General features: G+C 47.1%; 1 protein-coding gene and 1 long non-coding RNA gene across 2 annotated transcripts in view; one reads left to right on the top strand and one right to left on the bottom strand.

The window, feature by feature from the left end:
- The window catches only part of itpr3 (inositol 1,4,5-trisphosphate receptor, type 3), a 40,624-nt gene extending 16,934 nt beyond the window's left edge, over positions 1-23,690 (bottom strand). The window contains exons 1-29 of the mRNA XM_086159002.1: positions 23,445-23,690; positions 18,828-18,898; positions 17,869-17,990; positions 17,688-17,774; positions 15,225-15,383; positions 14,244-14,342; positions 14,069-14,152; positions 13,789-13,935; positions 13,621-13,716; positions 13,407-13,457; positions 13,195-13,337; positions 12,995-13,094; positions 11,953-12,113; positions 10,261-10,402; positions 10,019-10,183; positions 9,689-9,861; positions 9,485-9,604; positions 8,044-8,125; positions 7,862-7,977; positions 7,501-7,752; positions 7,276-7,420; positions 7,060-7,204; positions 6,738-6,940; positions 6,335-6,455; positions 3,618-3,672; positions 3,377-3,542; positions 3,130-3,297; positions 1,268-1,342; positions 106-225 (exon numbers count right to left, since the gene is read on the bottom strand). Coding sequence (XP_086015128.1) covers positions 106-225; positions 1,268-1,342; positions 3,130-3,297; positions 3,377-3,542; positions 3,618-3,672; positions 6,335-6,455; positions 6,738-6,940; positions 7,060-7,204; positions 7,276-7,420; positions 7,501-7,752; positions 7,862-7,977; positions 8,044-8,125; positions 9,485-9,604; positions 9,689-9,861; positions 10,019-10,183; positions 10,261-10,402; positions 11,953-12,113; positions 12,995-13,094; positions 13,195-13,337; positions 13,407-13,457; positions 13,621-13,716; positions 13,789-13,935; positions 14,069-14,152; positions 14,244-14,342; positions 15,225-15,383; positions 17,688-17,774; positions 17,869-17,990; positions 18,828-18,898; positions 23,445-23,536 — 3,660 coding nt within the window. The 5' untranslated portion in view covers positions 23,537-23,690. The remainder of the gene's footprint in view (positions 1-105; positions 226-1,267; positions 1,343-3,129; positions 3,298-3,376; positions 3,543-3,617; positions 3,673-6,334; positions 6,456-6,737; positions 6,941-7,059; positions 7,205-7,275; positions 7,421-7,500; positions 7,753-7,861; positions 7,978-8,043; positions 8,126-9,484; positions 9,605-9,688; positions 9,862-10,018; positions 10,184-10,260; positions 10,403-11,952; positions 12,114-12,994; positions 13,095-13,194; positions 13,338-13,406; positions 13,458-13,620; positions 13,717-13,788; positions 13,936-14,068; positions 14,153-14,243; positions 14,343-15,224; positions 15,384-17,687; positions 17,775-17,868; positions 17,991-18,827; positions 18,899-23,444) is intronic.
- Positions 1,158-1,727, top strand: LOC147226914 (uncharacterized). The gene is made up of 3 exons (XR_015107079.1): positions 1,158-1,199; positions 1,307-1,358; positions 1,476-1,727. It is a non-coding gene; the product is annotated as an uncharacterized LOC147226914 (long non-coding RNA).
- Positions 23,691-23,891: the final 201 nt, after the last annotated feature.

The raw sequence follows: 23,891 nt of genomic DNA, 5'->3' as shown, positions 1-23,891 counted from the left end.
ATCGACGTTCAATTCAAAAAGTGAAACCTGGAAGGATTCATCCTTGACGTTCCAGAGAAGACCCCCGATGGATGTATCGTACCCCCTCCTGCTTGTAGTTCTCACCTGGTCGTAGGACACCTGCAGCAGGTCCAGCATCACTTTATGGGCTCCCATGTTCTTCAGCAGCCTCTGCTGCTTCTTCCAGACTCCGCTGCTGCACATTTTGTTCAGCCTCTCCAGGATCTGCAGGAGAGCATCACCATCTTCATCCGACACAGGCGGCAAACCGAGCGAGAACGGGTCTTGATTTTTGTTGTAAACGTTTGGTTTCCTTTCCAACTTAGGCTGGAGAACTCAGACCCCTCAGACCCTAAAATCAGCGGAGGAGTTCCGCAGAGCTCCTCCAACGTCCCAGGACTGGATTTCATTTCCCTTTTAGGGCTGCTGATTGAGAACCTTCTAGGTGAAGGCGATCCTGCTTGGTCCTGACCTGTGACTCCGACAGGCCGACAGTGTCTGCACCTGAATTCATGACCAGTAATGTTTGCCCTTCAGCAAATGTATCTCCAAAGAGGCTCCTTTGGACCAAAACTGAATAAAAGCAGCATACATCTGAGGATGTTTACATCCAGTGCTCATGACTTATGAACAGACTGCATCATCTTGATGGAGAAGCAGAGGAACCTTCTGCTTCTCCAGAGTGTCACTGTACGCCGATGACACTCCGCTGCACCTCTGCAGTACCCGTTGCTGTCAGAACATGCAACCTTTGGGTTCGATTCGTGGATAAACTCGGTGGCTGAGCGCTGACCTGTTCTTTGGCTCCAACGTTAAACACCTTCAAGGTGTTTCACGGAAAACTGGTTGTTTCTAGACCTTCGTGTTACTCCAGGAAAGTAAACCTGGACCCTCCAGAATCGCTTGGAGAACCACCTCCATGAGGCTGTTTGCAAGGCGGGAAAACATTCAACACCACCAAAGATGAAACCAAGATCAAACGGGAAGAAGCAGGGAACGATTCTGATTGGCTTAACCCCAACTTTGTACTTCTTGATTATTGGATCCCGATCAATATTCAAATTTATATAAATTTCCAGAGCGGACATGACAAGGGGAAAATTCAATTTCATTCGAATCATCCTGCAGAGCAAAGCTACCGTCGCTGAGCCGCCGATAAAACGGCAATCAAGGTCCCGCCCGCACCGATTGATTGACAGGTGAAAATCCACCACGGCGATGAAATTTAAAAGAATTAAAAATAAAATGCAAATCCTGGTTTTCTGACCTCTTTGACCTTCTGGTAGTTCTCGTTGCTCTTTTCCAGCTTGTCCTTCTTTGGCGTCGTGTCCTCCAACGCCCCCTAGAGGAAGCAGAAGGTAAGACAACACGTGCGGGTCTCTGGAAACGGAGCTTCATTATGGGATGTCTCACGTAACCGAGGTTTTTCACAGTTTCTTGATGTTTTTTTTTTTTAATTATTTCAATCTTCGCAGCTGGTTCAGAAGTTTTCCTGACAGCTTCAAGGTTCCATCGGTCGTAGGAGAACCCTGACAAAGATTCAACACGGCAGAAAGAAACAACGGTTCCTGTGGATTTAAGAACGAATGGGATAAAAGATAAGAACGGCAAAAAAAGTGAAAGTGAAGACGCAAGCGGCCAAAACGTACGGAGAGGACGGGGTTCCAGCTGGCAGTGAACATGCAGCAGAACATGCACCACCAGGAGGGGAACCCAAGAGGAACCCAGGAGCGGAGAACCTAAACGTCGCTAGAACTAGGGTTAGTTGGAGAAGTCTTGCTACACGTGTTAGCTTCTTATTAGCTTGCATCTGATCAAAGAATCAATAGAACCACGTTCTGTCTCCTGACTGAAGGACAAGAATGTGAGTTAGAGGTGGAACGTCGAGACGTGAAGACTTTTGTTCTCCGCCTCCTCACCCTCCCACGTTTAGCCCGTTCACCGTCAGGGTGGGTTTTGTTTGAGGGAAACCAACTGATTCATGGATTCAAACACCCAAAGAATTGTTCAAATGACTCAGTGAGACAGTGACTGTGGATCAGTGACCCGGTGAGTCCGTTTGCAACCGAGTCAGTGAGTATATGAATCAGTGAGTATGTGAATCAAATCAATGTGTGAGTGCGTAAGTGAGTCAGTGTGTGGATCATTGAGTGGATGAGTGAGTCATTGAGTGGGTGAATCACTGACCGAGTGAGTCAGTTTGTGACTGAGTCAGTGAGTGTATGAATCAGTGAGTGATTGAGTCAGTAAGTAGGTGAATCACTGAATGCCTACGTAAGTTAAGTTGGTGAGTGACTGAGAATGTGAATCAGGCAGTAACTGAGTCAATGGGTATGTGAATCAGTTTGTGGATTAGTGAGTAAGTGAGTGAGTCAGTGAGTAGGTGAATCAGTGACCAAGTGAGTCCGTTCGTGACTGAGTCAGTGAGTAAATGAATCAGTGAGTATGTGAATTAAATCAATGTGTGAGTGCGTAAGTGAGTCAGTGTGTGGATCATTGAGTGAGTCATTGAGTGGGTGAATCACTGACCAAGTGAGTCAGTTTGCGACTGAGTCAGTGAGTGTATCAATCAGTAAGTAGATGACTCACTGAATGCCCACGTAAGTTAAGTTGGTGAGTGACTGAGTATGTGAATCAGTTAGTAACTGAGTCAATGAGTATGTGGATCAGTTTGTGGATTAGTGAGTGATTGAGTGGGTGAATCACTGACCAAGTGAGTCATATTGTGACTGAGTCAGTGAGTGTATGAATTGGTGAGTGACTGAATCAGTGAGAGACTGAAGCAATGACAAGGTGAGGGGTGAATTAGTGAATGACAGCCAGTAAATATGTGAATCAGTGAGTGAGTCAGTAAGTAGGTGAATCAATGAATCCCAATATATGTAAGTTAGCGTATGACTGAGAATGTGAATCAGTTAGTGGGTGGCCGAGTTAGTAAGTGTCCCATCTAAGTGTGTCAGTGAGTGACAGTGTAGCCTAATCAGTGAGTGAATCACTCAGTGATTCAATGAATCAGTGAGTCAGTGCCTTAGTGAGTCAGTCACTCCGTGACTGAATGAGTGCAAGACCTTGTTACTCAGTGAAAGTTGCCCCTCTGTTGGGTGAAGAAGCGTCCAGCAGGTATCTCACCTCTCCCTTCTCCTTCTTCTCCTTCTTCTCCTTCTTCCCGTCGCCACCCCCCGAGCCCTTCTTCTCCACCCACAGCTCTGACTTCTCTACCAGCATCCGGAGGCGGTCTAGGTCCGCCTTGATCAGCTTGTAGTTCTCCACGTCCTGCCCCGAGATCAGCAGCTGGACCTGCAGGGTGGGGACGTTCTGGACTCAAATCCGTTGTCCACGTACGCGCGTGTGTGTGTGTGTGTGTGTGCGTGCGCACCTGTTTGAAGGTGTGCAGCACTTCTTGCCTCTGGCTGAAGTGTCTGAAGAGGAGCTGCAGGGCTCCGGACACCAGAGGAGGGTAGTCATGCATCGTAAGGTGGATCAAGACCCGGAGGAACATCCGACCTCCTTCATCATCCACCTCCAGGATGCTGTTCCCTTTACTGGACACACACACCTTTGATATTTCCATCTAGAACTTTCAGGTGGTTACCTCAGGTTCTCCACGTTCTACCTACCCAACTCCAAACATGGCCTCCGCCTGCTCCCCGATGTGCTGAAGGTTGATGGAGGCTGAGGAGGAACAATGATTGACAGGAAAAAATTCAGACGTGATGAGGACTGAAAACTTCGGTAAGCATGTGACCACATGAGACTCATTGAATATGGGAGTACATGAGCAAATACCAATACAAGTTAGCCGATAAGTACAAGTCAGTGGTGTCCAAACTTTTTCCGAAGAGGGCCTTATCTGGTGAGGTGAAAATGTGTGAGGGCCGACCATTCAGCCTGACATTGTTTGAGGCATCCGTGCTTTCGTCACAGGCAAAAAGTCAAACTCTGTTCTTTTTGCCTCTTCTTCTTCTTCTTCTTCTTCTTTGCCTTTAGGCTTTTTCCTTCAAGGGTTGCCACCTGCAACCCTTTTCTCTGTATCCTCCTCTCTCACACCGACTACCTTCATATCTTCTCTCACTACGTCCATAAATCTTCTCTTTGGTCTTCCTCGAGACCTCCTGCCTGGCAGCTCCAATTCCAGCATCTGTCTACCAATATATTCACTCTCCCTCCTCTGTACATGACCCAACCATCTCAGTCTGGCTTCTCTGACCTTCTCTCCAAAACATCTAACATGTGCTGTCCCTCTGATGGACTCATTCCTGATCTTATCCATCCTGGTCACTCCCAAAGAGAACCTCAGCATTTTCATCTCTGCGACCTCTGACTCTGCCTCCTGTCTTTTGGTCATTGGAACTGTTTCTAGTCCATACATCATCGCTGGTCTCACCACCGTCTTGTCCACCTTTCCTTTCATTTTGGCCGATAGTCTTCTATCACATAGAACCCCTGACACTTTTCTCCACCCATTCCAACCTGCTTGAACCCGTTTCTTTATCTCTTTTCCACACTCTACTATGCTCTTGACTGTTGACCCTAAGTGCTTGAAATCCTCCAACTTCTTGATCTCCACTCCCTGTAGCCTCACCGTTCCACCCGAGTTCCTCCCATTCACACACATATATTCTGTCTTGCTGCGACTAACCTTCATTCCTCTCCTTTCCAGAGCATACCTCCACCTCTCTAGATTTTCCTCAACCTGTTCCCTGCTCTCACTACAGATCACATTGCCATCTGCAAACATCATGGTCCATGGAAACTCCTGTCTAACCTCATCTGTCAGCCTGTCCATCACCACTGCAAACAAGAAGGGGGTCAGAGCTGATCCCTGATGGAGTCCCACCTCCAACTTGAACTTCTCTGGTTCTCTGTTACACCTACAGCACACCTCAACACTGCCTCAGAGCTAGTATACATGTCTTGCACCGGTCTAACATACTTGTCTGCTGCTCCAGACTTCCTCCTCCTGTCCATCACCACTGCAAACAAGACGGTGCTCAGAGGTGCTCTGAATGTTAGCTGTAACATCTTATGTTCTCCGTACCACAGTGTTACGACTCAGGGAAACATTAGAAAACTTTTGCTTGTTCTCAGGACAAATTTTCTCCACTATTTTCATCAGGTGGTCTTTAATAAATTCCCCCTCAGGAAAAGGTTAGCGGCGCTTGGCAATCAGAGTTGCCACCTCGTAGTTTGCCTTTGTGGCATTTTCATTTGATTCGCTGCTGCTGTGGCATTAAAACAGCTTCCAGTCGCCACGGTCACTCCCAGTTAGCTTGTTGTAGTTTGTCTGTTTAGATTGGCAGTGCCTCTTGATGTTGAATTCCTTCAAAACAGCGACAATCTCTTGGCATATCAGGCACGGTTGTTGCGTATTTCAGTGAAAAAATACTCCAATTGCTACTTGTTCTAGTTACAGTCACCATATTTGAAATGGGCTGGAAAGGCTCACACAACGCCCTTTGAACCTTGAGACAAGGGTCAAAGTTTCCTGCGCTGAGAGTGTGGCCACCAGTCTTCTGTCATCTTCTGGTGAAATACAAAACAGATTTTGATACACTGTGACTAGGGACCATTATTTTGTTGCTTTATGGTAATGACACCAGCTGGCAGCCTTGTGTACCTTTGAGGTACACCAAGAGTTAAATTGCTTACCTGTGCCAATTAGCCAAGCCCTTGCATGTGACAAAGAAGAAGAAGAAAAAGAAGAAGAAGCAGCAGCAGTTTGAAAAAACGTAGTTTGAAAAACCACTCTCCTTTTGGAATTTCTGACTTTGCATTTTGGAATTACTTATTGGATTTACTGCCATTGGCAGAAATGGACTGCAATTTCTACACTTTGTGGATATATTTCCTAATTAAGGGGTTTATGGACTTCATGAAGAATCTGCATCTTCAATGGTGGCGTGAGTAGAATAACGAACACAATGACTTTCAAAATTTAGTGGAATGAATTTTACATTTGTGCTGGTATTTTTTGATTTAAAGACCTGAATTGATTAAGCAACCGACTTTTGGGTGGAAAGAGTTTAATTCAAATCAAATATTTTTCTGAATAATTTCGGAAGTGAATACGTTCATAAATATAACTCAGCGAAGCGAGTGAGTGAACTAATGAGTTTGCGGTGAACCAGATTTCAACAGTTGTATTTCTGTTATTGGATCAGAGTGAACATTCGGCCACAAGGCTTGAAATAAAACAATATTTATGGTCGAGAACATCTGAGTTCTTGGACTCCACCTGAGGACAAACCCCAAACCTTTATGGCGCCCCTCAGTGGCCACAGAGGACTCCACTAGTGCCAAAAGCAAAGGCAGAGTAAGTGCAGTGAGTGAGTACCGGCGTGCTCCATGTTGGTGGTGGCGTCGGCTTCGCCCATCGGATAGACGTCCACAAACTCCTTCTTGAAGACGGACAGCTGGAAGGAGAGGCGGTAATCCAGGCGCACATTCAGGATGAACTGGAGAACATTGGACACGGACAACATGTCACTTCCCTGTTGGTTACACGGCAAACTCCAAGTTTCCTCCTCCTGTTCTCCATCGCATGGCGACACCTGGCGGCACCACTCGTGTTCACCAGGCCAGGGAGATGTTTGATGACTATGCTTTGACCTTGACGTTTAACCTTGGGCAAATTGACAGGGTTTGACCGGCAGTTCAAGAAGAACAGCGGAACCTTTGGGCCGAGTATGCCTTGCTGCCAGCAGCTACTGACTGAACCTTAAACTCCCACAGTGTACCTGGAGAATTTCCAGGATCTTCAGCTTGGTGTCCATGACCGTCAGGTCCATCTTGTCGATGCTGTCTTTCCCGCCTCGCTGCCCGTCAAGCACAAGCCCCGCCGCCCTGGCGCCCGCCCCGACAAATAAGGACTGCTTCCTGTTCAGGACCATGGTGGACATCATCTGCCCCATCCCGTGGATGGAGCGCTTCACGTTCTTCCCTTCACACGTATCAAAATTAGAGATACAACCACAATATGTTCATGCATGTCCTTCATCAAGATGTTCGTTTCTCCATTTCTGGAGTCGTCACCGCTGTCTGGTTGGAGAGATGAATCACCTGATCCGTCGTCGTGGTACATCATTCCAGAGTGAGCCAGGTTGGGCCTGCAGTCGATGATGCCGAGCAGCGTCCTGGTGAGTCTGAGGAGCTCGAAGAAACTGTAGAAGCCGAAGTAGATCAAGTGCCTGGCCAAGCTGACCACCTGGAGGGGAAGCAGGAGGAAGGGTCAGAAGAGGTCGGTGAGGAGGAGACGGAAGACGGAAGACGCCAGACCTCGTAGGTGAGCTTGTTCTTCTCCCCGTTGTGAAACGGCAGCTCGTCGTGGAGGACGTTGTTCAGATACTCCTCCATGAACACCATGGTGTTGGAGAAGCGGTTCTTCTTGTTGTCCCTGCTGTCATCCATATTGGAGTCGTAGCTGTGGGGCAAGAACAGGCAGGTACACGTCGGTGACCTTTACCCCTGGAGGACAGCGCCACCGTCTGATCAGGTACTGACTCTTTGATGGTGATGGAGGTGGGGATCTCGGTCCAGAGGCGGGCAAACTTCACCGGCGTGACCAGCTCCTGAGGATCCCTGTCCACGTGGGCGTGGAGCATCAGGCGGCAGAAGGACGCCCGCAGGTCGAAGGGCAGCGTCTCGTCCATCATGCAGAGGAAGATGAGCTCCACGTCCAGCTGCTTAGAGATCTCGTCAATGGCCAGATACTGACGGTCCAGGCACATCCTTGCGAACAGCTTCAGCTGGTACCTGAGCGGGCCAGAAAGGATGCCAGAGACATCGGTGGGCAAGGTCAGGGTGCATGGACAGTGTGTTCCCGTGGAGATCTGGACCCCAAGGGAGGGGCGGCATGTTCCACCTGTAGTAGGTGAGGACGTTCTCATCGTGGGCGTTCCCCTGCCGGGCCTCCTGGGCCAGCTGCCTGATGCTCTTCTCCTGCCTCTCGTTGGTCTTATCTGTCCAGACAAGCCACACCTACAAGAAGCGAGAACAGACTCTGTCGTTGACTCTGTGACTCCAGAAAGGTAAACGCCGACGTACCTCGTCCTCGTCCCCGTAATCGTCCATCCCCATGTATTCGGCCGGAGCGCCACCAGGGGCCGGGTCTTTGGGAACCCGGCGTCTGCAGGGGCAGGTGCAGAGACATTCAGGTTAGGAGCACTTAAGGCAAACGTTTTGATTCGCGGGCCAAAATGAGTTCTAACGTTTGACAGAGGGGGTCGGGCCAGGAACAGATGGGTACTGTATTAGTACCCATCGTACTAACACAGTACTGTATTTGTCCTGTGTTATGCAGATCATAAGGCGCACAGCATTATAAGACACGGGACAAAACATACATACCGTATGTAAAGAGAAACAAACATAGCATACTGTTCTCCGATTGGTTTATTGTTGCCGGCGATAGCAGACACCTGAAGTTAGTGTGAGGTTGGGACAATGTTGTATTCCAGAACTACATAATTAGTTAGCTAACTAGTTGTCTGACGTTGCGACCCATTTTCAACCAAGAACCGACTTTAACACAACATCCCTGCGTCAGGTGGCAATAGTCCGACAATCAATCAAGCCAAAGTCGCACGAAAACATTTTGGCTGATTTTTGAGCGCGGCGTGCCGCATAAAATTGGTTCGAGGTCAGTAAGCACAAGAATTCATACTTGAGGCGCACGGACAATTTTTGAGAAAATGTAAGGACTACAAGGGAACCTTATAGTGCGAAATATACAGTATTTGTGTGAACTAATATACATGACATAGATAGAATACAAGTACATGTAAAAAAAACAATGAGTAAAAGGATTTTACATTTTTTCCAGTGCATCAGGGTCTGGAGTTAGTTTTGTCGTGGCTATTCTCAGGATAGATCCGAGGTGTTGGTCATTTTAATTGGATCTGAGACGGTCAAACCAGACATCTACCGGAAGTTTACAAAATGGCTCATTGCTAATTTGAAGGCCAGCACAAAACTTGCTTCGGTACGCGACTCCTTAATCGCGGTTGGGCCGTGAAAACGTTTTGCCAAGTCTGTAAATTAGCCGTCAATCTCTGAGCCGTGGCCGCCTGTTCTTGTGTCGACTGCTCGCTAGCATAGTTAGCATGCTACGTGGCAAAGTGAAACTGGTATTGTATTCTTTGAAAACCGCAGCAGCGTCTTGCTGCATCAGGCATTGAGCGGACTTCAAGGAAAAAAACCTTTTTGTCGCCCAGTCCTTATCAAACACTCGGCACCCACTGTCCACTTCCCGCTTCCTTGATTGCTCATTTTTACAAAAGGATTCAAAGCAAAAAAGTGACACCAACAAATGTCAATGTGTAGGAGGAACGCGGGTATTTCAGAGAAAAGGTAAAATAAATTAGATTTAATTGTATAAAATTTCTAGTTCGGCCGGCCGGATTAAAAAGCCCGACGGGCCGTATGTGGCCCGCGGGCCGTAGTTTTCCCGCAGAGCTTCAGGCCCTCGGCGGAACTCCTTCCTCACTCTGTCTTGATGAGGATGTCCTGGTTTTTGGGCTCCAGGACACATTTGCAGATCAGCTCCTGGGTGACCGGGATGGCCACGTTGTTGGACACGCACAGGTCCGACAGGTAGTCCAGAAACCTGCGCACACACACAAAAGACGTGACGATGTTCCGGTCTGGTCCGGTCTGGACGGAAGCCACCCCTGACCCCTGCGTCCCCTACCTCGGCTCACGGTTCTTGCGGACGAGGCTGACGAACGTCTCCACCTCGGTCTTGGTGATGTGTTTCTCCAGCAGCTTGCGGTTGTTGTGCAGCAGCGCCGTGATGGTGTCCTCGGCCAGGATGTCGTAACCGATCTGACTCTGCATCACGCCGAACTGCTTGGCGATGTGCTCCTGGTGGGACCGAGGGGTAGAACCGCAATCATCAACCGGTTCCTCGTGAAGGATCCTGATGTTTTGCCGAATCGGAACTATTTTCCCCTTGTGTTCCTTTCAGATGGTATGCTCCGAGCTCCCTAGGGGCCACCAGGGGGCGGCGGCGCGCCGTCACCTGGTTCTTGCGGTAGTCCTCCTGCGAGTGCCTCAGGACTCGGTAGCAGAGTCGGAACATGTACTGGTAGGGGGAGTTCTTCTGGTCGGCCAGCTCCTCCAGTCGCAGCAGGGGACCCTCCCCGCCGCCGCGGTCCTTGAAGGGGGCCTTCAGGATGCCGAAGATCTGGGGACGAACACGCCGGGTGTGAATAAAACCGCGCGGTAACCACTTCCTGTGGCTTCCCCGCCCGTCCGGGAGACCTGTTTGAGGATGTTCTGCTCCCTCATCAGTTTCTGGCGCTCCCTGTTGGCCTTGGTCATGGTGACCTCCAGGACCGGCTGTCCGCTGTTGATCACGTCGGCCACGAAGAAGACCACGTCCTCCAGCAGCTTGATGGTGAATCTGAACCCACAGACGAGGACGATCAACTCTACGACGGTCCTCGAACGCATCGTGAGACTAATTCTTTCATCGAGGCGACGTGGTCACATGACCCAGTTTAACGGGCGTCGGTGTCCGTTTTAAGGACCAGAAGGCCCAGACCCGTGCATGAGGGGGCGAATGGTTCGTGACACTGTGATTGGTCCAGGGTGAACCTCGCCTCTCGCCCAATCACAGCTGGGATAGGCCCTTCTGCATGGAGATGCTTGGGATAAAAAAAGCGAAAAAGGTTGCCTGGATAAGACAATCGGAATCAGAAAAAAAAAAACTTTATATGTCCCTGAGGGGGCACATGGGGAGCAGCGTCAAATTGTGAAAATAAAGGATAAAATAAAACAAAAAAAAAAATTAAAAATAAAAGAATATAATAAAAATAATAATATATAATAAAAATAAATAAATAAACAAATAAATACATAAATAAATAAAAAGGAAAATATATATATATATATATATACATATATTATATATGTATGCACTGAATCATTATATATATATATAATAACCAGGGGTGTCAAAATCCAAAATATTTCTTATTCTTCCTCCTTTCCACTATTGTCTATTACTGTTATGTTTTTACTTGAAACTCTGGCACAACAATTTCCTTCGGGATTAATAAAGTTGTTCTCATCTCATCTCATCTCATATATATATATATATATATATATATATATATATATATATATATATATATATATATATATATATATATATATATATATATATATATATATATATTTATTTTTTTTTTTTTGTCAAATAGATAAATAATGTTTTTTTTTTCAACGTGTGCTATATATATATATATATACATATATTTTTTTTTTAAGTCAATAGATAAATAATGAAAACATTTTTTTTCTTTCAACGTGCTCTTCAAATATATCTATATCTATATCTGTATAGATATAGATTTTTTTTATTTTTTTTTCAACGTACGCTTACACCTTCTCCTCTGGGTTTTTGAGTGGAAGATGTGGGACTGATTTGCGAGGGTCTTTTTTGCCGGTTTTAAAATTTGGAAGCGGGAGAGACGTCGGGGGGGGGGGTATTTCGGAGCTCAGCTTGAAGTATTTGTACACAGGTGAATCCCTGAAAACTGGGAAAAAACAATATATTGCTATATTTTTGTGAGAGTGCTGCTCCGAGGCATCGTAGTATTTGTTTTTCAGGCAACAACAACAACAACAACAACAACAGCTGCAGCCACATGGACTGAATCATTACCACCTGATGAAACTATGACCTCAACGGTAGATGATTTTATACTGTGACGCCATTTTAAGTCATGCACATGCGCGCACACACACACACACACAAACACACACAGATACAATGCATGCACACATGCACACACACATACCAACATGCGTTTTAATCAGACAACTCTCCCCGATGATGTCATTATTTACATTCCAGATGATGTTTAACATCTGTTTCTCACATTGTCACCAAAACACACACACATGAACCAGCTAACAAACACACACACACACACACTCGTGTCCTACCTGCGGTCATTCTGACTGATGAAGCCCTGGTTGAACTGCTCCACCACCGTGCACAGCATGGCGCTGGCGTCGTTGGCGAAGTCCAGGTCCCGGATCTCCATGACGGGGACGGAGACGATGGCGAAGGCCTCCTTGTCCTCCTTGGTGGGACACGTCCCCAGCTGTGTGTGTGTGAGTGTGTGTGTGGTGAGAAAAGACGTTTGCAGGGAAAAATTTAAACATTTTAAAGAAATTTTTTCCCCTCCCTCCCTCCTTACCTCCTTCCTAAACTCCTAGACCAGTGTTTCCTAACCTTTTTTTTCAGCCACGGTTCATATTTTACATTAGAAAAATCACACCAGACCAACAAATAAATATGTCAAAAACATTTACAATGAAATTCAATGAAACTAGTCTCAATTTAGTTATTCAATGTGAAATCTGCTTCTGTTTGGTTGAACACAAAGCTGATATTCTTGCAGGAACTAAGGAAACGCATATCTAACTTTAATTGTATTGTCTTGATTTCACCTTTTTTTTTTACTTTCTTTTGACCACCACTCTTACTTCATCTGGGTCACAATGTTCTTCAGGACCAGAGGGTCCTGACTGAGTATTTTTTCTTTTCAAATATTTATCTATGGCGTATCACTCTGCTGTTTGAGCAGCAGCAGGAAGACACGCGAGTTCCTGTTGCCATCAAGTAGAAGAGAATTTAATTGTTGTTCCTGTCACGGCAAGCTGCTGGCGTACCAAGACAGATTATTTGCACTGCGTGAAACATTTTGGACCAATCAGGTGAAAGTGAGCATCTCTCACGGCACACTAATGTGTAACAGTGGTTTGGAAACACCGCTCTAGACTGGGGGAGTCAAACGTACGGCCCGCGGGCCGGTACTGGCCCGCCAGCGGGTCCAATCCGGTCCGGCCGTCTAGACTTTAAATTAGGTCGTAAGTGGCCCGCGGACCAAAGTGACCTCATCTCCTCGTCCCTTTCCCTGCCTCTCCTCCTGTCTAGTTGCCGTGGTGACCTAACACGTGACGCGTGATGTCATCGCCGCACCATGAGTCTGATTGGCCGCTCCTCGTCCACGTCGATCGGCACGTTGGTGCTTTGGATCCAGGTGTTGGTGCACAGGTGTCTCAGGCGCACGTAGGAGTTCCTGGCGGGACATCGAGCACAGGTGACCTTTGACCTCCGCCAGCCACGCCGACAATTTTTTTTTTTTAACATATTAAAAAAAAAGTCTGGGACAGGATTACCGCGGCACGAAGGAGTCGGTCTTCTGCAGCGTGGTCGGGTCCAGCTCGAACAGCGAGGCGATGTCGTTGCCGTGGGCAACCGCCACCAGCTTGTACTTGATCCTCTCGCCGTGGGAGCGCTTGTTGCTACGGCTACTTTCCATCTGCGAGGGAGGGTCAGAGGTCACGCTCGAGGGGTCAAGGGTCAGGGGCGGACTTGGGGTTCGACATACCGAAGACGAGGGCGGGATTTCTGCCGCTTCGCCCTTGTAGCCGGGATTTTCCTGCAACCGATCAACAAATCGATTAATCGAAATTAATCCGGCCCAGGTCGAGGAGATGTGATGTTTCTCCAGGATATTTCTCTCTGGAGCTCATGGGAATAAAGTGACATTTTTCCAGAAGATTCCATCCATCCATCCATCCATCCACGGTTGCCATGGTTACCTCAGCTGCCAGGTAGTTCCCGGTGGCCAGGTGCTTGAAGCGATACAGGCTGTTCCAGTGACCCGCACCCCCCCGACACGGATCGTGATGGACCACCTGAGGAGGCAGACAGCCAATCAGCACACAGAGACCGTGTGTGTGTGTGTGTGTGTGTGTGTGTGTGCGTACCTCCACCTCCCACAGGGCGTTGGAGCTGGTCGCAGATGTCGCCGACTGCCTCAGCGTGGTTCTCAAGAAAACATGCAATTTGCTCTTGTACTCGTCACACGTCAGGAACTTCTCCTGCTCGGCGTGGAACAGGCGAACCACGTCGCCCTGGGAGACGGAGAACATGCGGAGAACATTCAGAGAACCCTCCAGACCAAACAATTGAGGACGTCTGTGATTGGCCGACGGGACGCGGCTTCCTTCCCGGTAACCGTGACGACCCGCGTTCGAGGTCGCTCACCCCTTTGAGAACTTCCTCCCTGTGGTCGCTGAACATCATGAACAGGTTGATCTTCCAGCTGGTGTTGCAGTTCACAGAGTTCACCTGCAGGGCGAGAGAAGGGGAGGGAAGACGCCATCAGAGCCAATCACCACTCTCCTCCCGGGTCATGTGACTTCCTGTGGCGACCCCTCACCTCCTTGCAGCCCGGGTGGTCGCTCAGCTCGTAGTTGGAGGCGTGGAGCGGCTGGCCGGCGTTCACCGGGTTCAGGATCACTTTGTCCCCGACCACCACCTGCAGGTGACATCACATCGATGACATCACATCGATGACATCACATGATGACGTCACACTGACAGGCTACGTGAGTTCCTGCCCTTTGAAAGCGAAGGTCAGTAATAACTTTCCTTTTTTAGCCGTCGATAGATAATCGGACTAAATCAGTTGTTTGAACTCACCTAATAATCATTAAATATGTTATAACTTATATCAGTATTGATCGCTTTTGAAGAAACCCTTTAAAAGCGATCAATACTGAAATAAATGCTCATTGTTATTCATTGTTTAATCAATTACTGACAAAAAAATCTTCACATCAATCCACCCTGTCTGTGTGTGTGTGTGTGTGTGTGTGTGTGTGTGTGTGTGTGTGTGTGTGTGTGTGTGTGTGGTGTGTGTGCATGCATGTGTGTGTGTTATTGGACTAAATCAATAGTTGAACTGACCCTAATAACCAATAAAAACATTAAAACTTATTTCAGTACTTATCACTTTTACAGTTTTTATTGGTTATTAGGGTCAGTTCAACTATTGATTTAGTCCAATAACACACACACATGCATGCACACAGGTCAGTGTGTGTGTGTGTGTTTCTTCTGTTCATTGTTTAATTGATTGCCGACAAAACATCTGCACATGAATCAGCTCTGTGTGTGTGTGTGTGTGTGTGTGTGTGTGTGTGTGTGTGTGTATGTATGAGTGTTGTTGGACTAAATCAATAGTTGAACTGACCCTTATAACCAATAAAAACATTAAAACTTATTTCAGTACTTATCACTTTTAAAGGGTTTCTTCTGTTCATTGTTTAATTGATTGCCGACAAAACAGCTGCACATGAATCAGCTGTGTGTGTGTGTGTGTGTGTGTGTGTGTGTGTGTGTGTGTGTGTGTGTTTACATTGTCCCCGTTGGCCCGGAGCTTCCAGAAGGGCTGGATGAAGAGCCAGGAGCCCTCGTTCCCCGTCCCGTCCAGCGTGACCCGCATGGCATTCTTCTCCAGCAGGGCAGGAAGTCGCTTGTTCACCGTCAGGTACTTGTTGCTCTTCATATGCAGCAGCTGCAAACACACACACACACACACACACACACACACACGGATCGGTGACTACAGTGACGCCCGTATGGAGGCTCCAGGCTCCCTGTCCCACCAGGCTGAACCTCACTGAAGATAGCATTTATAGATCGACAGATAGATTCAACCGATGTATAATCATCAACGTGTGGAAGTTCTCGGACGTCCGAGTGAATTCTTGTCAAAATCTTTTTGTCTCCAAGTGAAGAAATTCAAGTCCAGTTGCCTCGAAAAGAAGATTTCGCCAAGAATAAGTTCTTCGGTTTGGATCAGAACCCGAAGCAGATATTGGGTCTTAAAAGAGGCTTTAATACCAATGAGAGGGAAAATGCCTGAGGGGTGTGTGACAGGTAAACACACACACACACACACACACACACACACACACACACACACACACACACACACACACACACACACACACACACACACACACACACACACACACACACACACACACACACACTCACTCTTCCCGTCTTCCCTCAGAAGTTATCTATTAATGTCAATATTGACCTTGTTTCAGAGCTGCAGACCTGTCACTCATCATAACACACATACACGCACGCACACACACACACACACACACACACACACACACACACACACACACACACACACACACACACGTTAACTAGTGACACACACACACACATCTAAGCATGCATAGGCAGACACACACAAGTGGACACACCCTTTCTCTGGTGCCTTTAACATTACAAACTGTCTGCGCCTCACTCAACAGGAACCACCCAGTGTGTGTGTGTGTGTGTGTGTGTGTGTGTGTGTGTGTGTGTGTGTGTATGTGTGTAGGGTTTCAAACACTGTTCTGATCAGGCTCTGCCTGCTTTAGCGCCTTGGGGTAATCAAAGGAAGAGAAGTGAGTCAGAATCAGGTTTCCAACTCCAGATGATTTCTGGACGAATGAAATAAGGAACATCTAGAACCTTCTGAGCATCGAGACCCATCTGAACATCTGAACTATCGAAAAACTGTGAACCAACCAAACATCTAGAACCATCTGAACATCTAAACCAATCTGAACTCCTACAACCATCCAAACCTCTAGAACAATCCGACCATCTAAAACAGCTTAACAGTCTCGACTAAACCGAACTGCTAGAACCATCCGAGGCTGTAGACCCATTGGAACATCTAGAGCATCCGGGCCTCTAGACCCATCTGAACCTCGAGAACCATCATAGCATGAAGACTCGTCCAAACGTCTTGAACGATTTAAAAATCAAGAACTATCTGAACAACTACAATCATTCCAACATTTGAACCAATCTGAACATCTAGAGCCACTTGAGCATCCAGACCCACCCGAATATCTAGAACGTCCAGACATGTAAAACCATCGGGACATCTATAACCATCCAAACAATTAGAATCATCGGAAGATCTGGAATTATCTAACAGTCTAGAACCATCTGAACATCTACACCAATCCGACATCTAGACCAATGCAACCATCTAGAACTGTTTAACCGTCTAGACTAAACCGAACCTCTAGAACCATCTAAGGCTCTAGACCCGTTTGAACATCTAGTGCCATCCAGACATCTAGACCCATCTGAACATCTTGAACTATCTAAAAATCAAAAACCATCCAAACATCTCCACCCATCTGAACCTTTAGAACCATTTGGACGATTACAATCATCTGAACAATTAGAATCATCGGCACATCTGGAACTATCTAAAAGTCCAGAACCATCTGAACATCTACAACCATTTAAACATCTAGACCAATGCAAACCTTTAAACCCATCCGAAGTTCTAGACCCATTTGAGCATCTCATCCCATCCAGACTTCTAGATCCACCCGAACATCTGGAACGATCTAAAAATCGAGAACCATCCACCATTCAAACATCTGGACCAATCTGAACATCTAGAATCATCCAAACATCTAGACCCATCTGAACCTGTAGTATCATTTGAACACCTGGACCCATCCGAATATCTAGAACGTCCAGACATCTAAAACCAGGGGGACATCTACAACCATTCAAACATCTAGTCATTGGGACATCAGGAACTATCTAAAAATTCTAAAACCATCTGACCATCTACAACCATCGAGACCAAACCGAACTTCTACAATCATCTGAGCATCTAGAACATCCTTTCCAGGCTGTCATTCCAGAACTTTCCCTTCCAGGACTTCTGATCTCCCCAAGGAGCAGCTGCTCCTTCTGCCTGGGTGATCCAGAACATCACCCAGGAGCTCCGGCCGACGTTGCGAGCGAGAACCTGCCAGAGAGCCTGAAGGCGTTCCCTTACCTGGATGACCGTCCCATACTTGACCACGTCCCCGTGGACCTTCTTGTTCTCCGTCTCGTTCTGCTTCTGCTCCAGGTTGGACGCGTGCTGGAACGAGAACATCGCAAGATGGTTCCTCGCCTTCAGACGCCTGCGTGCGGTTGTCCTTATGTGTCTCGAGGAACATTTCTGAAAAGCTCACCTGGAGCTTCTGCAGGAGAACCACATCGGCGATCTTGTCCTTCTCATGTTTGGCTTGTTTGGCTTTCCAGAACTGTTTCTGAGCCGAGTAACGGCTCATGGGACACACCTTGAAGAGGCAGTCTGAGGAACACACACACACACACACACACACACACACACACACACGCAGAGGTGTTTTCATATTTCGAGCGATTGATTTTCAGGAAAGGAAAGTGATCAGAAAGTATCGACTCTAGAGGTCCGACGACGGAGGTGGAACCGGAGAACTTCTGTCCGATTGGCTGGACGTGACCTCAAACAGCGAAAGTGGAAGCTGTCAATCACTGTGGTCCACTTTTCAACTGGTTCAACCCATGACACGGAGCAGATGGTGTGTGTGTGTGTGTGTGTGGGACTGATGGACTCACTTCACACACAGTATTTATACTTCACATGAAACTCTGGAGGTCTGAACGTCCTGGGAGACCAACTGGAACCAGAAAAATCCTGAGTCTTTTTCTGGAGATCTTTCCATCTCGGGCTTTGATTTTTTTAAATTAAAAGCGTATTTATTACACTTTGTGATGGCTGATCACACACACACACACACACACACACACACACACACTTTCAGTCCGGTTGGTTTCAGCCCTTACATTTCCTCAAAATCCCCATTCGTCTTAAATCCTCACTTTTCTGAATGGAGTTCTGTGTAACATCCGCTGCTAATGGAAAGTGAGCCTTGCTCCCCCTGTACAGCCACTGTCATGCAGAACTTCAACAGGAAAACCTCTGATTTAAGACCACCGTCTGGTCAAGTTTGCTGTGACCTGATTTCAACCAACAGACCAAAGTCAGGGCAGAAATAGTGACATCAAGCAGATGATCTGGACCCAATGTGTGCGTTTGTGTGTGTGTGTGTTTGTGGGTCCGGGATGTCAAATTTGAAAATATAAGTCTGTCGGCTCCGGCTCCTACCTCGAAATTTCTTGGGGGGATTCTCCAGATCCCCAGCAGCCGGCTCAACCACACATCGGTCGTCCACCAGTCTGCAAAGACACAAACACACACCAAAACACACAATTGTGAGTGCAGGTTCTGTACAATCAAGAATTTCTCACAAATTTCCTGTATTTACAGGAAATACATAAAAAGAAGCTTTTTAGTCGTAGAGTCTGAAGGACTTTTTTCTGCATCCAGGTTTCATCTCCCTCTCAAGGATGGTGAGCTCAGGAGAGCCCGGGCTCTCCGTCGCTCTACTGTAGTATCTCCTGAATCACGTGAAGACAGGAGATCTTCCAAAAATCCAGCAAGTGGTTTGGAAATTCTTCTGCTGGGGAAAAAAAAAGAAGAACCACGAACTTGTTTGACAGGAAAACTCAACCACTGATGGAAAGAAAAGGCGGAGCGGCAAGAAATCAGCAGAAAACTACGGGGTCAAAAACAACATTCGGGTAAATTCGCATCGATCTGTCGTTTCTGCGGCAACGGGACCAGATGAGGTCACGGACGGGGGTCAAAGGTCACCCAGCAGCCGGGAGAAGCCTCTGCTGCTCCTTCCCTCTTTGGGAGGTTTTACTTTTAATATGACTATTTAAGGTGTGTGTGTGTGTAGGTGTGTGTGTGCATTCATGTCTGTCTGCAAGCACCAGTTTCCAAAACATTGACAGTAAGATGGTCACACACACACACACACACACACACACTAAACACACAGTTAAGACTGTCTCTTTATTAGGAGCCAGACTGTCATCACAAGGATCACCTGTATTCTCAAACAGAAGGCAGGTTTGTATGTCTGTGTGTGTGTGTGTGTGTGTGCGTGTATGCATGTGTGTGTGTGTATGCATATGTGTGTGTGTGCATGTGTGTGTGTCCCTTCGTCCTCCAGCAGCTGTTTTTTTAGCCTTAATCAGAAGCTTCTTTCACTATTTTCAAGCATGGACCATCATGGAGATTAAGGAGACCCGCACACACACTCACTCACACACACACACACTGTTCTGGTTGACATGATGAAACACGCCTCCGTCGAGCGTTGGATGAGCGTGCACAATCGCTCATTATCCGTACCCTGCTCACAGGCTGGGGTAAATAAGGAGTCCCCAGGGTGGGTGCAAGAAAAAGAAGCTTTTATTGTAAAAGCTTTTCTTTCATTCCCACAGTCAGGAAACCCCTGGACCGCAAACCAGCCAATCAGAGGCCCGGGTGTCTGCATGTGTGTGTGTGTGTGTGCAAGATTCAATGACACACACTCAGGTATGTTTACCCAGTGACTCACACACACACATTTCTTTGGAATTTCTTTAGAACTTCACCTTAAATCCCCTGATTGTTTCAGTAAAAGTCTATCCTCTTCCTTCTGTCTTTTCTTCATCTGCTCGTCTGACCTTTGACCCCCTTCTTCCTCCTCTCTGGTCATGTGACCAAAAGGTGAAACAAATTTGGCTGATAAATGATGAAGAAGGGAGAAGGTGTCGATGGAAGTGACCAAGTAGACGATTCTGACCAGCACGGAGAACTTTTATTTTCGCGATGATAAAATTTAGTGTCGAAGATAAGCTGATGACATCATCGCCTCGAGAACATCGGAGCGATGCTAAAGCTCGCTGGATGGCTATGCTAGAAAAAGGCTAGCATAGCAGGACGGCTAGTTCTAGCAGCGGATGTGAAATGTTGGTCGGAGAACGTTTAGAACGTCCAAAAGCGACGGGAGATGTAGGGAGGTGTAAGGTTCTTGGGTTCCGGGTTCCAGAACCGCCGTTTCCATGGCGTCTCCGGTTGCAGGCTCCGCCTCCTCACGAATCCACTTCCTGTTCTGTCAAACATCAGCGACAGCCACGTCTCCCGGACCGGAGCCGGATGCCGACGGGCTCAAACGATTCTGGAGCGGAACGAGCAGATGATGTTCTGGTCACATGACCCCACCCACAGGTGACATCATCACAACACCAGCTCTGATTGGCCGGGGAGAGGACGGGATGGCGAGTCCAAAATACCCTCTGATGTTAAAGGTCCCGGCGTAATCGTGAAAGAGACAGAGCAAAGGTCAAGATGGAGTCACACACACACACACACACACACACACCAGGGAGTTCAGGAAACACACACACACACACAGACACACACACACACACACACACACACACACACACACACACACTGGCACAATAGAAAAGTCTTGGACACACTCAGTATCACTTCCTTTTCCTGCCTCACAGCCAGCCTGAAGCTCAGTGTGTGTGTGTGTGTGTGTGTGTGTGTGTGTGTGTGTGTGTGTGTGTGTGTCTGTCAGAGTGAGCAAGAGAGCATGTTTGCATGTGTGCATGGTGTGTATTTTTGTATTTTTCTTGTGAGTGTGTCTATGCGTGTGTTTGTGTGTGTTTGTGAGTGTGAGTGTGTTTGTGAGTCAAATATAAACAAATATGGTGGGGTTTGTCTAGTCGAGTCACGCCTAAGTGGCTTCGTGTTTTCAGTCACATCCATGAAAGATGCCCTCCACTGACACACACACACACACACACACACACACACAGACACACACACACACACACACACATGGCATAAAAAACATTAGACGCCAGTATTGAAGAGTAACACATTACATTAATTCTAATGCAAGTTACGCTGTGTACCTGTAAAGATGAGAGGGTGACAGTGGGGAATTGAGTGTGTATGTGTGTGTGTGTGTGTGTTTTTGTGAGTGTGTGTGTTTACATTACATTACAGTCATTTGGATGACGTTTTTATCCAAGCGACTTACAAAAAGTGCAATTCAGTCACTGAATATCCGAAGTACCAGTAGTAGTAGTAGTGTGTGTGTGTGTGTGTGTGTGTGTGTGTCTGATCTGTCTTCATGAAACAGAATCTTGAATAAGATGGCGTGTCACAATTCAGTCACGCATCCAAAACAAACTTTTCCAGTTCAGGTAGATCTGGGTGCTTCCTGAATCGCGCAGATCGAAGATTCAAATCTTCGTACTGAATCACTGAATCCTTCGTCTCTGCTGACCCGCCTAGCTACGAGCCCTCTGGTTGGCTGCCTCAGGGCGAGAACAGCTGTCTCGCCAGAAACAACGCAGACTCGGATGAGTCGTTTGAAGGGGTTCACCAATTTGAGTCAGTAGTCTCGCCGGAAACACTAGTGAATCGAATGATTCGTCCAAATTGGTCCACTTACACGTAACCGGAATTTCTACTGAATCAGTTATATTCGTAAACTCCCTATAGGTCAGTAGAACCGAAGGAGCCTCTGGGATGAGGCGTGAAACTTCTTCAAGATTTCGACAAGAATTCATCATGACCTGGATGACGGAGAACCTCCACAGAAATCTACTGAATCAAATGATTCGTTCAAACCGGCGCACTTACACAGGACCGGAAAAATGACTGAATCAGATGATTCGGCCGAACTGAGTCGGTGGACTCACCAGAAACTACTGAATCACCAAGTCACCGGAAACACAGCGGATTCAGGTGATTCTTACACGTCAACATTTATAACTTTTGCACATTTTGCAAGGATTCAGTTCTATTTGCAAATCGCCCTATATTTGCAGATGTTGTTCCATCTGTTGTTATAAGTTTTTTTTGATGTGTGGAATTTTAAAATAAACTAATAACATACTTTGGTATATATTACCCTCTGCAGCTCCAAGCAGCTTGAGAAAATAAATTATAAATATTCAATTGAAGTGATTTTTATTTGTGTTAGTTCTTTTTTTAAATTTTAGTTCTAAGAAGATTATTGTGATCTCGAAATATCAAAATAAATTATATTTATTATTTTTCGCCGCTAAAAATAAACGTCACACTCGCGAGAGCCGGTATAATCCCGATTTGCAGATGCTGTGCGCAGAAGTTCAGGAGCAGAAGTCTCATTAACCAGGTAAAATAAATATTTATGAAGATATTTTCCAAATATTTATTTCTTATTGTTTACTGACACAGTGATTTTTTAACCCAATTTATTTTTAAAATTCAGGTGAAGGCTACGCTACACACTCTGAAAGCCCAAAGCTGAAAATGTTCGAAAAGTGTTAATTCCATAAATAAAATTTAACTTACTCCGTCGCACTTTGTGGATTTCATAAGCAACGCACAACACACTGGTTTATACAAAGTGTAAAGGTAATAAAAAAGCAATATATACAGCAGTACCTTTATTTTATACGTCAAAAATTATGTGCGGTTCCCAGTGTTTTGTTTTGTTTTTTTCTATAAAGTCTATAAAATGCAGCGAGCAAGGGGAGTTTGGCGCCTCCTGTGGAAAGAAGCTGAAACTGCATCCTTTCACCTGAGCTCGAAGGGAAGCACCGGGGAATGAACGGCACCGGAAAAAAAAAAAAAAACACGACTTCCACGGGGGATCCCGCACCGAATCCCACGCAAAAATCGAAAGTGAGACAAATAGAGGGAGAAAGTCTGAACCCGAACCTCCCCTGAAAGAGCGCAGGTCAGGACCAGAAGGAGAACCTGGAGGTTCAAACCTGCAGCTCAAAAAAGTTTCTCTGCACTGAAGAAGTTTGCAGCTTCGAGTCAACAAGTCACGGAGGGACCCGGTGCCGGTTCCGGTTCCGGTTCCGGTGGACTCACCCCAGCGTGCTGATGAAGCCGTTCACGGTTCCCTCGGCGTACAGAGACACGATGTCCCCGATGTGCAGGAAGCTGGACGCGGAGTCGGACATCCTGGGGTTCGGAGGGTGTCCGTGGACTCGGTGTCACGCGTGGGGTGCCGGTTCCGGTTCCGGTGCCGGTGGGGTTCCTGATTCTGCAGCGCGGAGACTTACGGTCTGCTCATGTTCGTCCGCCCGGGAGGAAGGAGCCTCGACGCGGGGCGGGAAAGAGGGGAGGGGGGGGCGCCGGGAGGACCGGTGCGTGCGTGAATGAGAGAAAGTGTGTGTGTGTGTGTGTGTGTGTGTGTGTGTGTGTCCACCGAGAGTTTCGAAAGTGTTGCAAGACACGCAGCTCGCTTCGGACCCCTCCCTCCCGGCGGTGTGTGCGGGTGTGCGCGCCCGTACGCGTGTGCACGTCTTAAGAGCG

Source organism: Fistularia commersonii, chromosome 14 (genome assembly GCF_037954325.1).
Source record: "Fistularia commersonii isolate RoL2024-O1a breed Wild chromosome 14, RoL_Fcom_v1.0, whole genome shotgun sequence".
In the NCBI taxonomy this organism is placed as follows: domain Eukaryota; kingdom Metazoa; phylum Chordata; class Actinopteri; order Syngnathiformes; family Fistulariidae; genus Fistularia; species Fistularia commersonii.
The sequence above is the reverse complement of the archived record's forward strand: the minus strand, read 5'-3'. Positions and strand labels throughout refer to the sequence as shown.